The following is a 14,470-nucleotide window of genomic DNA, read 5'->3' as shown; positions in this document are numbered from 1 at the left end:
AGAACTGACAATAGAGAATATTTTTGTAAAATATACTAGGCTACTGTCACTTTTATGGATCAGTGGATCTGACCACTCAATCAATGATTTTTATGTCGAGAGTGAGACTCGAACTACAACGTTAGTATCAGTGGACAAACACTGAGCCAGCTAACAGTTTTCTTAAACAAAAGAAGGATGGGTCAAATGCAGAGGTCAAATTTCTCTATACAGGTACAATAATGTGTACCTACAACCCACACATACACTTTAATTAAAAGTGAGTTAGTTAAACACCAAAATTAAAACTCTTGCGTGTTTGCTGCTTCTTTTCACTATGAGCTTTCAGCTTGATCCAGTCCATGCATCTATAATAACAATGTTATGAGTGATTAGTGACTTCGCATATATTTAATTTCACCTCATAGCCTAAGACTTGACTGTGTTTGAAATGGGAGACTGCATTTCTTGGTGGCAGTATTCTATTTCAATTATCTTTGACATGATTAACAGACACTCTTTAACCTGTCTGCCCTTTACATCTCAGCAGCCATTACTTCACATTACATAAAAGTGACACTAGCCTAGTTGGTAGAGTATTTGTCCACTGCTCTGAAGGCTGGCGGTTCGAACACCGTCTCGCACAATCATCATTGGTTGAGTGGTCAGACCCACTGCTTCACAGGTTGATGGTGTGGTTCCACTTCCCACAGATGAATGCTTTCTTTGTGTCCTTGAGTAAGACACTTAACCACCTTACCCCCAGTGTCTGTGTACACTGGTGTGTGATTGTGTGTGTGAATTGGTGAGTGTTTCCTTGCAAACCACTTTGAAGGTGGAAAAGCACTATATATAAAAATGTAACCATAAAGTGCACAACACAAGGCAATGCACATCTTATACTTTAATTTGTCAATTAGTGAAGGAATTACAGATATACTATCAAACTGTAGGTTGATATAAAAAGATGGACTTAGTTGCTAAATGAATGCTGTGACACTAATAAAGCTATACAAGAAAGACAATATTAATAAGAGCTAATACGAGCTAATTGGTCTTAAAGCTACAGGGCCATATCTGTGACCACAGCATTACATAATAACTTAAGCAGTGTTAAAAAGGAACACTGCATAATTAAAAGCGGAACCTGTAATTATGACTTCAATGTGAGTTTGTGAAGTCTTTAGTTTTTTCTAGCTTAATGGACCAAAAAATATACAGCATATAGACTCAAGTTATCTAGAATTTAAATGGGTTACATATCTTGACATAGTTTGCGAAGTTGAATAAATTATAAAAGTGTTGTCAGTTTTGTCAAAGAAATTTTTAAGAAAAGGTCATATCCTTTGATTTCGAAAACAAGATAAGTTTTGATATAACAATTTTGAAAGTTGCGTTTTGATTCTGATAAAATCATTTATTTTCAGAATCAATACATTGTCCTTAGAGAACACAAGACAAAAAGTTTATGAATGTTTAAATTTTATGATAATTACAATGTTTTGGTATACAAGTTGTACTAAGATTTAAAGATATTAAAAATAAAGAGATTCACGTGTAGGTACTGCGTCAGTATACCAAAAACTAGGGCTGGACAATATGATAATGAAAATGTAAGCATGATCTCATTCCAGTGTCAATATGCTATTCTGATTAAATTGCCATATTGTCCATCCACCCATTTTCTTCTGCTTATCCAGGGCCTGGCCGCAGGGACTCCCAGACTTCCCTCCAGACTCCTGCAACTCCTCCGGTGGGACCCTAGGGCATTCCCAGGCCAGCCAAGAGGCATAGTCTCCCCAGTGTGATTCACACATTTTCTCTTAAATGCAGTTCTATGGTCAAACAAAGACCCTCTCCCACACCCACTCCTATTTCTCAGCCTCTATCATACTCTGAGTCAGTGACAAATGGATATAACCCATCAGAGTGAAGTGTGAACTTTCAGGAAAAGAAGATGACTTCAATTACCTCGTCAAGGCAATATAAAGATACTAACTATTACATGAATTTTGATCAAATCAAAACTCTAACTACAAACTACATACTAAAAGGTTGGTAATATTGTAACCATGCAGAAATATATTTACATCCGTCAATTTGTGTATTTTTGGGCCACGTCTTTTGGTACCATCTTTTCTGATTTTCTTTCACTTTCTTCCCCTGCTATAACCATGCTATGCCAGCCACCGAGTTAAGAATAACACAAGTACACACATGTCAACTGCATATCACTCATCTATGTGAACTGTCACTTTAAAATCAGGCTTGAACAAAAGTGCCACTTCTTCCAGACCTAAAAACCAAAGAGGGTAGAAGGACCTGTGTTTTGTATATCATTTTCGGTATACAAGGTGCGGCACCATCTGTACAATCACTTTAATAGATTGTGAATGTACTCTGGACTTGAACCCAGCATTCATAAACAGAGAATGAGAAAAGAAAAGCAGATGTTAAGGCTGTGAGATGGAAAGATTGAAAAATGGATACTAAAAATGTTTAGAAATTGCATACAATTGCAGCTGATTTTTGAAATTAGAAGCATCAAGAATATTCAAAAATCAACAGACCTGCTTCCAAAATATTTTATATGGTTGTCAAAAGTGTTGAAAATCAGATACTAATCAATACTTAAACTAGTATCAAAACTAGATTCTCATTTGACCAGTTATCGATACAATCACAAGATAGAAATTAACCTTTTATGAATAGCTTTAGAATGATCTTGAGTTGTATCAAAACAAGTATAAGACCACATAGACTAGCATCATACTTGGGTGACTGAGGGATTACACAGGTATAATCGGATATAAGAAAGAAGTTTTAATCACACTCTTTTGTCTAAATAATGGATTTAAAAAAAAATTATCTCCGTGGTATTGAAATCGATATTGAGTATCAAGTCTATTCCTTAGTATCGAGATCAAGTTTGAAATTTTAGTATCATGACAACACCATTATCTTGTGAAGGTTAAGTAGTGAAGAAATATGTTATTTAAAAGTTTATATTGTATTTTAAATTGCAAGATAGTACTATTGCCTTGGTGCATGTATACTAGCAATGTCCTTCTAGTGACAACTTTGTTGTACTTTTCTCTTTTTAGTTGGTTAGTTTATTTTCTTCAGTCAGTTGGCTTAATCATCAATCATGTTACAAAGATTAAAGATGTCCATCACACCTGGACATCTTTCAGGTGTTGTGTTTATTTTTTGATGAACACAAAAATAACGCATAACTCTTATTATTGTTATTCTACAGATCGAAGGGGTTCAGGCTGAAATTTAACATATGTTTTGCCTAACCCTCTTAATATATACAATACAAGATGGCAGAAAATCTATTTACAGACAAAACCAAAACTCACCTACTATGAACGTAGGAAAGAAGACCTATTTATAAGTATATTTTAGTATACACACATACACAGATGCACAGATTAATACACATTAATATACACACGTCAACATTTCAAAGTATGAAAATCACATAAAGTGCCTATGGGGTTAAAAGCTGCCTCAAACTATCCACACTTCTGATAAATTCAGTCAAATTCAGCCATGTATAATTCACGTATCTTAATACAATGTTAAATCCTATCATAACATTTTTCGACACAAAATCCTTGTATTTTTATTATGACATTTTCTGCAGACATGTGTTTAGCCATGAGTGTCGAGGGCCGGGCATCTCACTATAAGTGACCACGCAGAAATCCGCACTAGGATTATTTGAACTTTGAAGTGCAATGCAAATGAGCTTGTTAGCACCTGGCTCGAGGCATGAACAATGTTGAATAGAACAAATTTTTGGTCTCAGTGTGGCTGGCTGCTGGTTGGACATGTCCATGGTCTGGACATGTACAGAGTAGGCAAGGAGAATATGTGGGTATATAGAAGGATACAGGTTGATTTGCCAGACTAGAGGCCTGGAGGGCGAGATTTATGGATGTATAACAGACAGTGGTGGAAGAAGTACCGGTAATCGATTTCACAAATTGCAGATTGTACAAATAAGGGAGCAAAAATACTCAAGTAAAAGTATCACATAAAAAGACATACTTAAGTAAAAGCATGAAAATATCCATTTAAGAATGTACTTAAGGAGCAAAAAGTAAAAGCATTTTGCGGAGTTTTGAGATCTAATAATCAAATCTAGTGATGTTGATGAAGATTTGTGCAGAAATTTGTTCAACAGAAACAACTGAATTTTCCTAGCTGTTTTTATTTGGATATTTTTGTATGTTCAAATTATGAACACGTTAAAAATATAGTTGAGTAGAAACTACAGATAACTGCTCTCAAATGTAGTAAAGTAAAATGTACATAAGTAAAGCACAGATACCTAAAATTTATACTTATGTACAGTACTTTACTATTTTTACTTTGTTACCTTCCATCACTGATAACAGGACATAAAGTTAGTTAGAAAGATAGATGCATTCAGAATATTTAAAATGACAATTTTGAATCTGTAAAAGGCCAATTTCTAACTAAAACATTTTTTGTGTTGCGATATTGTGGTTACTGTTGCTCTTACAGTCCAGTGAAGTGAACACAGATGGTGAAGTGGTTTTGTTTGTGGTTTCTCCAAAATAAAAAAAGGTTAACTCAGTGGCACTGAATGACAGGTCAAATGCTAAGAACAAATTTTCCTACAAGGACAATAAAGTATCCTAAAGTGTGTCTTAACCTTTATACATTGAAATGACTCAACACAATTGAGTCAATTCATTTCGAGATTTTTGAGATTTTGAGATTTTAAGGACTGGATTGATCAGAATGGCATGAACACACCCACAATAGCAAAGTACAGTTTGTTAGCTTAGCATCATTAGTATTCTTTATGCACTCACCAGGCTTGGGGCTTCCTCTTGAGTAGCCCTTGTCTCCTCCACTGAGAGTGAGGGCTGAGGTGGTAGGTCAGCTGACGACACACCTTCTCCATGGCTCCCAGTGAGTCACCCTCCTTAAAAATTCAAAGAAAGTATATTTGAATGAAAATTATATTTGACTTATACGGGAAAGCACAGGTGAAGGGATCTGGGCAAGCGATTACTAGTTGAACGGTCTAGATAGACTCTTATTTCAGCAAACCAAAATATATTTGTTCTTTTTAATGCTTTAAATCCCCTACCCATGTATTTTGGCTGACCTGCTGCCTAAAGACACAAAGCTTTATTTACTCTTTAATGCACAAAATGTGACTACACAGCTCTCCTAAAAATGTTGTGGGTGAGCACTAAATTAAAATTACATCATTTTGGGGAGCTTTTTGGGCATCGGTGTCTCTGGATTCTCACCAATTGGTAAATTACTCTGTAAAATGTGTATTTGGTGACATACAAAAAAGCAAGATTTCTGGCTCTCACAGACCTATAGCTTCTTCTTTAAGAGGCTCCTCTGTCGTCCCTTCATTACCTCTATTAATGCACCTGTTTGAACTTGTTATCAGTATAAAAGACACCGGTCCACAACCTCAAACATTCAGACTCCAAACGTCCCTATGGCCAAGACCAATGAGCTGTCAAAGGACACCAGAAACAGATTGTAGACCTGTACCAGGCTGGGAAGACTGAATCTGCAATAGGTAAGCACCTTGGTGTGAAGAAATCAACTGTGAGAGCGATTATTAGAAAATGAAAGACATACAAGCCCACTGAAAATCTTCCTCAGTCTGGGGCTCCATGCAAGATCTCACCCCGTGTGGTCCAAAGTAACAAAGGCTACCATCAGTGATAGGTTCACCTTTTTAACCTATATTACAGTTCAAAAGAGGAGAGAAGACGAGAGATTATTTTGTCTCAATATTGAGGAGAAAGAGCGGGGAAGCAAAACCTTCAGTTTACAACCACACTCCCTTCTGAAGTTTCCACCGTCTTTCTCCTCCTTTTATTTAGTTAGGGACCCTAGTTACAAATGTGTTCTCAAGGGATGGGGGACATACTTTACATACTTTGCAAGCAGAATAAAAACATATGACGAGATTCACAGAGAAATACATTTTGTTTTCGCATCTCCAAAGGTCATTCCCAAGATGTTTCTGTTTCACACATTCAGAGTGACCTTCTTCCCGTGGAATCCTGCAACTTTCAAAAGATATCTTCTGCAAGACTCAAGAACAAACATTAGTGCAGATTACATAGTTTACATAGTTGAAATGAATATAATGATTATAGTAACTACAGTTACAGTACAGTACCTACAGTACCTTTAAAATGAACAGTGAGATAACATAATATAACTTGAATATATATTTTGAATCCATCAATCAGTAACACACTATGCCGATAGGGACTCAAATCCTGCAGTGCCAGATGTGTCCCCGCGCTTGAGCTCGTACATGTCCAGGCCCGTCTGAAGTTTGGTAGAGAGCATTTGGATGATCCAGAAGAGGATTGCAAGAATGTCATACGGTCAGATAAAACCAAAATAGAACATTTTGGTAAAAACTCAACTTCTGGTGTTTGGGGGAGAAAGAATGCTGAGTTGCACTCAAAGAACACCATACCTACTGTGAGGTATGAGGGTGGAAACATCATGCTTTGAGGCTGTTTTTCTGCAAATGGACCAGGACGATATTTAAGTATTGAGATGAACCTTTGCTATTGACCAAATACTTATTTTCCACCATAATTAGCTTTTTTTTTTCTTTTTTTTTTTTATCAGACAATGTGATTTTCAGGATTTTTTTCCCCCCTCGTTTTGTCTCTCATAGTTGAAATGTACTTATGATGAAAATTACAGGCATCTCATCTTTTAAGTGGGAGAACTTGCACCATTGGTGCCTTCCTAAATACTTTTTGCTGCACTATATACGGAATGTAAGTCTATATGTAGAAATATGAAATGTTATGAATAACTAATACCACACATACATATATTACAGTCAGGCTTTGGTCCTCCCACACTTAAACTGACTTCTGCCTCAATGTGCCATTCACACTGACAGATAGAGGTCACAATCTGAAGAAAAAGGAAATTATAGGTGCATAGAAAACCACACAGGTTAATATATGAATTGTAAAAGTCACATATTGACCACATGAATGAAGAGAGAAGCAGTGTTGTTTGGAGTCAATGTATACTGGACATTTCAATAATTCTATGCAAAAAACAACATTCAACCATTTCTGAAAAATGTTGTTCATACTCCAGCCACTCTAAGGGTTGTCAAATATATCCAGATATATTCCAGTTTTGCTTCAGAAAAGTTTTATAATGATTGGTCTATATCGGAACTAGTATAAGACATATGGTAAGAGTAGAAAGTTTTATCAGTGCGGTATCAAAATTGGTATTGAGTGTCTAGCCGTTTATAGTATTGACAGCTGCACCAATCAATATCTCAGTTTTAAAAATTTGTCGTAAAGTGTGTTTTTCTGACACTTTCTACATGAAATATTATTATTGAAAATAGTTGAGTGGATTTGATCAAGGGGAGATATAATCACATTTTTATTGCACTAAAACAGGTTTGGTTTTTGGAAACACAGCTTTACAAAGAGTAAACTGCAAGCCTCCAATAATATTTAAAAATAGCACTTACCTTCTTTGACGCTTTATGAAGTTATAAACTGCACAGGAGAAGTTTGGAATTTTACCTGTGGCACAACAAGCCCTTTCTGAAGCCCTTTATGTTGAGAGAACAATCAAGGCTAGTTACGTCACCCGGAGCGGCGTTAACGGGGCCCCACCCTGGAGCCAGGCCTGGGGTGGGTGCTCAACAGCGAGTGCCTGGTGGCCATGCCTTCCCTCAAGGGGCCTAGCTGGGCTCAGCCCAAAGGAGCGACGTGGGGCTGTCCTCAGGTGGACCCACCACCTGCGGGAGGATCCGTAAGGGGCCGGTGCAGAGAGATCTGGGTGGCAGTCGAAGGCAGGGGCCTCAACGACCGGATCTCTGGACATGGAGACCTGCTCTGGAAACATGGAATGTCATCTCGCTGGGGGGGGGGGAGCCAAAGCTTGTCTAGGAGGTTGAGCATTATAGCTTGGGCTCTGGAACCCAACTCCTTCAGAGGGGCTGGACTCTCCATTTCTCTGGCGTTGCCCGTGGGGAGAGGCGGTGAGCTGGTGTGGGCTTGCTCATTGCCCCACAGCTCAGCCACCTCGTGTTGGAGTTCACCCAGGTGCACCTTCGGGTCGGGGACATGTCTCTCACTGTTGTGTCGGCCTACGGGCCAAACAGCAGTGCAGAGTACCCGGCCTTCTTGGAGTCCCTGGGAGGGGTACTAGACAGTACACTGACTGGGGACTCCATTGTTCTCCTGGGGGACTTCAATGCCCATGTGGGTAACGACAGTGAAACCTGGAGGGGCATGATTGGGAAGAACGGCCTCCCTGATCTGAACCCGAGCGGTGTTCTGTTATTGGACTTTTGTGCTTGCCACAGTTTGTCCATAACGAACACCATGTTTGACACAAGGGTGTTCATCAGTGCCCGTGGCACCAGGATACTATAGGTTGGAGGTCAATGATCGACTTTGTTGTTGTCATCTGACCTCCGGCTGCATGTCTTGGACACTCGGGTGAAGAGAGGGGCAGACCTGTCAACCGATCACCACCTGGTGGTGAGTTGCATCCGCTGGCAGAGGAGGAAGCCGGACAGACCTGGCAGGCCCAAGCGTATCGTAAAAGTCTATTGGGAATCCTGGTGGAGCCCTCTGTCAGGGGGGTTTTCAACTCACACCTCCGGGAAAGCTTCTCCCTGATCCCGGGGGAGACTGGGGACATGGGCTCTGAGTGGGCCATGTTCTCCACCTCTATTTTTCATGCAGCTGATTGTAGCTGTGGTCGTAAGGCCTGCAGTGCTTGTCACGGCGGCAATCTCCGAACCCAGTGGTGGACACCGGAAGTAAGGGATGCTGTCAAGCTGAAAAAGGAGTCCTATCGAGCCTTATTGGCTCGTGGGACTCCTGAGGCAGCTGATGGGTATCAATGGGCCAGGCATGCAGCAACTCGTGCGGTCGCAGAGGCAAAAACTCAGGGCTGCTGATATTGACTGGGGATGTGGTCAGGCGGTGGAAGGAATACTTTGAGGATCTCCTCAATCCCCCCATCAAGTCTTCTGAGGAGGAGGCAGAGACTGGGGACTTGGAGGCAGACTCATTCATCACTCTGGCTGAAGTCACCAAGGTGGTTGGCAAGCTCCTCGGTGGCAAGGCTCCGGGGGTGGACGAGATCTGTCCCAAATACCTCAAATCTCTGGATGTTGTGGGACCGTCTTGGCTGACATGTCTCAGCACCATCGCATGGCAGTCGGTGACAGTACCACTGGATTGGCTGACCGGGTTGGTGGTCCCTCTGTATAAGAAGGGGGACCGGAGGGTGTGTTCCACTTACGCTCCTTAGCCTTCCCAGTAAGGTCTATTCCAGGGTACTGGAGAGGTGAATCTGACCGATAGTCGAACCTCGGATTCAGGAGGAGCAGTGTGGTTTTCGGTCGTGGAACACTGGACCAGCTCTATACTCTCCATCAGGTACTCGAGGGTTTGTGGGAATTTGCCCAACCAGTCCACATGTGTTTTGAGGATCTGGAAAATGCATTCGACTGTGTCCCTCGTGGTGTCCGTTGTGGGGTTGTCCGGGAGTATGCGGTCCGGGGCTCTTTGCTAAGGGCTGTCCGGTCCCTGTATGACCGGAGCAGGAGCTGTGTTCGCATTGCCGGCAGTAAGTCAGACCTGTTCCCAGTGCATGTTGGACTCTGCCAGGGCTGCCCTTTGTCACCGGTTGTGTTCATTATATTTATGGACAGAATTTCTAGATGCAGCCAGGGGCCAGAGGGGGTCTGGTTTGGTAATCACAAGATCTCATCTCTGCTGTTTGCGGATGATGTTGTCCTGATGGCTTCATTGAGCAAGGACTGGGATGAGAATCAGCTCCGCCAAATCTGAGGCCATGGTTCTCAACCGGAAAAAGGTGGAGAGCTCAAGTGGAGGAGTTCAAGTATCTTGGGGTTTTGCTCACGAGTGAGGGAAGGATGGAGCGTGAGATTGACAGGTGGATCAGTGCAGCGTGGTGACTGATACTGTGGTCACTGTATCAGTCCATTGTGGTGAAGAAGGAGCTGAGCCGGAAAGCAAAGCTCTCGATTTACCGGTCAATCTACGTTCCTACTCTCACCTATGGTCATGAGCTCTGGGTAATAACTGAAAGGACAAGATCACAAGCGGCTGAAATGAGTTTCCTCCGCAGAGTGGCTGGGCGCACCCTTAGAGATAGGGTGAGGAGCTCAGTCACACAGGAGGAGCTCAGAGTACAGCCGCTGCTCCTATACGTCGAGAGGAGCCAGCTGTGGTGGCTCGGGCATCTGGTCAGGATGCCTCCTGGACGCCTCCCTAGGGAGGTGTTCTAGGCATGTCCCACCGGGAGGAGGTCCCGGGGAAGACCCAGGACACGCTGGAGGGATTATGTCTCTCGGCTTGCCTGGGAACGCCTTGGGGTCCCACCGGAAGAGCTGGAGGACGTGTCTGGGGTAAGAGAAGTCTGGGAGTCCCTGCTTAGACTGCTGCCCCCGCGACTCGGCCCCGGATAAGAGGAAGACAATGGATGGATGTATGGATGGATGGATGCAACAATTCAAGCAAAATTCCAACAGGGTATTTTTGACTGCTCAGAGATGATTTTGGATTACTGGATTAATGAAACAAGAGTAAATGAACAAATAAAACTGTGTATTAGTGTTTAATGAGGGGACAACAATATAACATGGTCAAAAGCTCTAAAAAGTAAATTTTGCATATTTGTGTCCTTAAAATCCATAGTTGCTTGCATACAGTCTAGCCGCCCTGCATCTCCTGAGAACAAGCAAAATAAGACGAGAAGTAAGTTATAATTTATACAACGGATTTTCAGATCAGTGGAGCAAACAATTACTCCTGACACCTCCTATTAACGTCAACTCACTGATATGAGAAACGAGCAAAGACTGTGGGGACCTGAACATCTCACAGTGCATTGACTGACTATAATCACAGCTTGTTCAAAATCCTACTCACTCAGGCTAATTTTATTCCTTTGAGCTACACAGCTGCATTTATGAACTCCAACTTGATGTTTACACAAGCGCAGACATACCGAAGCCTTCCGCCTGATTTAGTCCATAATGCAGTGATTGGCTCTGATGTGGAAATTGCAGGCCTTTGGCACCATGTGACGTCAAATTGTGATGAATCATAGCTGGAAGCAAAATGTACAAAATATACCCGGAGTGATTTTATTTATACATTTTTATTTTTTATCACATGGAGAAAAATGAGCAGGCAATTGCTACAGCTGTTACTAAGCTACAGGAATGTCATATGTGTACATCCATCAGGCCTAGCTTAATAGTGGGCCTATGTTGGCCCCCTCTCACTAAAAATAAGTTGCACATGTTAATGTATAATATACATGCTGACAAATTCAGGCTCAACATGAGCCCCTCTCCTCTCCTATATTCTAATGTAGAATACAAAAGAGGCGGGTTGACTTTAAATGTACAGTGTGTAACTTCCTGGAGGTGATACATTACCTGCAGGATTTAATGGAGATAGAAAGTTAAAAACATACCTTGGAACATTCATACATTTTATGCCATACTGGAGAAGATTATGGCCAAAGAGACATGGGGACAGGAGGAGACCCTCCTCCAGGCCAGGCCTCCAGAGTAAATATGTGTTTTTCAGTGCAATAACAAACCAAAATGAAAAAAAAGGCATACAATTATTATAATCTATATTTTTGGCTAAAAAGTTACATAGTGTGGCTTTAAGTGGTTTATGTTTGAGATTGGATTACACCAGTGCTTCTCAAATAGTGGGGTGAGATGCCGGGGGGGGGGCGCGTATGACACTATAAATACTGTAGACAGCACATACGCAGGGCGCACACAGCAAAGAACAGGAGAGAGTGAACAAATCGTGACACAGGACAGTAAACAAGAGACACGTTGCTAAACAGTCACTATGGAAAACATTTTAACAGGGATGAAAAGAAAGGTGGAGATAAAAGGAGGTAATGAGACGCACGAAAGTCACCCAAAAAGTAAGACGAGGATTTCTGATGAAGCGTATTTAACACTTGGCTTCACCGTGACTCGAGGACAGACGGGTGTCTGCTGTATCTAAAAATGTTGGCAGCGGACAGTATGAAGCCAAATAAGTTAAGGCGCCACCTGATTACACTTCAGTCACGCTGATAAGACGCTGGAGTTTTTTCAGCGTAAACGTGCCAAATATTGCCAACAATCATCCCGCTTTGTGAATGTCACAACCAGTGAGCATTGTTAGCATCATATAAGGTGGCATGCCAAATTGCTAAATTACTTGTTTTAATTTGATATTTATTTAATTTTAATGCATTATTTTGATATTTATTTAATTTAAATTTATTCATTTGATGTTTATTTCATTTTATTTTTAAAAATTTGATATTTAATTAAATTTCATGATATTTAATTTAATTTTTTGAGTATCAAATGGTTCAATCAGTTGTTCCAAAAATATGTATAGTTCTAATAAGGAAAAAAAATAAAAAAATCTAAAAATATAATTATCTAAAAATAATCGCGTAAATAATTGAGAAGCACTGGCTTACAACTCATGTATCACCTGTTGCTGGATCACATCTTCAAAGTTGCATCCGCTGGCGGAGGAGGAAGCCGGACAGACCTGGCAGGCCCAAGCGTCTCGTAAGGGTCTGTTGGGAACGCCTGGCAGAGCCTTCTGTCAGAGGGGTCTTCAACTCACACCTCCGGGAGAACTTCTCCCTGATCCCGGGGGAGGTTGGAGACATGGACTCCGAGTGGGCCATGTTCTCCACCTCTATTGTTGATGCGGCCGCTCGTAGCTGTGGTCGTAAGGTCTGCGGTGCTTGTCGCGGCGGCAATCCCCGAACCCGGTGGTGGACACCGGAAGTAAGGGATGCCGTCAAGCTGAAGAAGGAGGGCTATCGAGCCTTGTTGGCTCGTGGGACTCCTGAGGCAGCCGATGAGTACAGACGGGCCAAGCGTGCCGCGGCTCATGCGGTTGCAGAGGCAAAAACTCGGGGTTGGGAGGAGTTCCGGGAGGCCATGGAGGAGGACTATCGGACGTCCTCAAAAAAACTCTGGCAAACCGTCAGACGCCTCAGGAGGGGGAAGCAGTGCTTCACCAACACTGTTTACAGTGCGGGTGGAGAGCTGCTGACCTCGACTGGGGATGTTGTCGGGCGGTGGAAGGAATACTTTGAGGATCTCCTCAATCCCCCCGTCATGTCTTCCGAGGAGGAAGCAGAGACTGGGGACCCCTCAGGCAGACTCGTCCATCACCCTGGCTGAAGTCACCATGGTGGTTAGCAAGCTCCTCGGTGGCAAGGCTCCGGGGGTACCTCAAGTCTCTGGATGTTGTGGGACTGTCTTGGCTGACACGTCTTTGCAACATCGGGTGGAGGTCGGGGACAGTACCACTGGAGTGACAGACCGGGGTGGTGGTCCCTCTGTATAAGAAGGGGGACCGGAGGGTGTGTTCCAATTACAGGGGAATTACACTCCTCAGCCTTCCCAGTAAGGTCTACTCCAGGGTGCTGGAGAGGAGAATCAGACTGATAGTCGAACCGCGGATTCAGGAGGAGCAGTTTTCTTCCCAGTCTTGGAACACTGGACCAGCTTTATACCTGTATGACCGGAGCAGGAGCTGTGTCCGCATTGCCGGCAGTAAGTCAGACCTGTTCCTGGTGCATGTTGGAGTCCGCCAGGGCTGCCCTTTGTCACCGGTTCTGTTCATTATATTTATGGACAGACTTTCTAGGCGCAGTCCGGGGCCGGAGGGGGTCTGGTTCGGGAACCACAGGATCTTATCTGGGATGAGAATCAGCTCCTCCAAATCCGAGGCCATGGTTCTCGACCGGAAAAAGGTGGTTTGCCCTTTCCGGGTGGGTGGTGAGTCTCTGCCCCAAGTGGAGGAGTTCAAGTATCTTGGGGTCTTGTTCACGAGTGAGGGAAGGATGGAGCATGAGATTGACAGGTGGATCGGTGCAGCGTCAGTGCACCGACTGGGGACTCCGTTGTTCTCCTGGGGGACTTCAACACCCATGTGGGTAACGACAGTGACACCTGGAGGGGCGTGATTGGGAAGAACGGCCTCCCTGATCGCTGTATCGGTCCGTTGTGGTGAAGAAGAAGCTGAGCCGGAAGGCGAAGCTCTCGATTTACCGGTCAATCTACGTTCCTACCCTCACCTACGGTCAAGAGCTCTGGGTAATGACCGAAAGGACAAGATCGCGGATACAAGCGGCCGAAATGGGTTTCCTCTGCAGAGTGGCTGGGCGCACCCTTAGGGATAGGGTGAGGAGCTCAGTCACACGGGAGGAGCTCGGAGTAGAGCCGCTGCTCCTACACGTTGAGAGGAGCCAGCTGCTCAGGATGCCTCCTGGCCTGAGAACGCCTTGGGATCCCGAGCTGGAGGACATGTCTGGGGGGGGGGGGGGGGGGGGGGGGGTTGACTAGATTGTTGTCTAGTCAACAATCTAGCAACAA

At 43.1% G+C, this 14,470-nt stretch overlaps 1 protein-coding gene across 1 annotated transcript in view; it reads right to left on the bottom strand.

Annotated features, from left to right (window-relative positions):
* Positions 1 to 14,470, bottom strand: part of lrrc75a (leucine rich repeat containing 75A) — a 97,522-nt gene that overhangs the window by 32,275 nt on the left and 50,777 nt on the right. The window contains exon 3 of the mRNA XM_033977709.2: positions 4,833 to 4,945. Within this exon, the coding sequence (XP_033833600.1) occupies positions 4,833 to 4,945 (113 nt within the window). The remainder of the gene's footprint in view (positions 1 to 4,832; positions 4,946 to 14,470) is intronic.

The sequence above is a fragment of the Periophthalmus magnuspinnatus genome, chromosome 13, assembly GCF_009829125.3.
Source record: "Periophthalmus magnuspinnatus isolate fPerMag1 chromosome 13, fPerMag1.2.pri, whole genome shotgun sequence".
NCBI classification, from domain to species: domain Eukaryota; kingdom Metazoa; phylum Chordata; class Actinopteri; order Gobiiformes; family Gobiidae; genus Periophthalmus; species Periophthalmus magnuspinnatus.
This window is presented reverse-complemented; position numbering and strand designations above follow the sequence as displayed.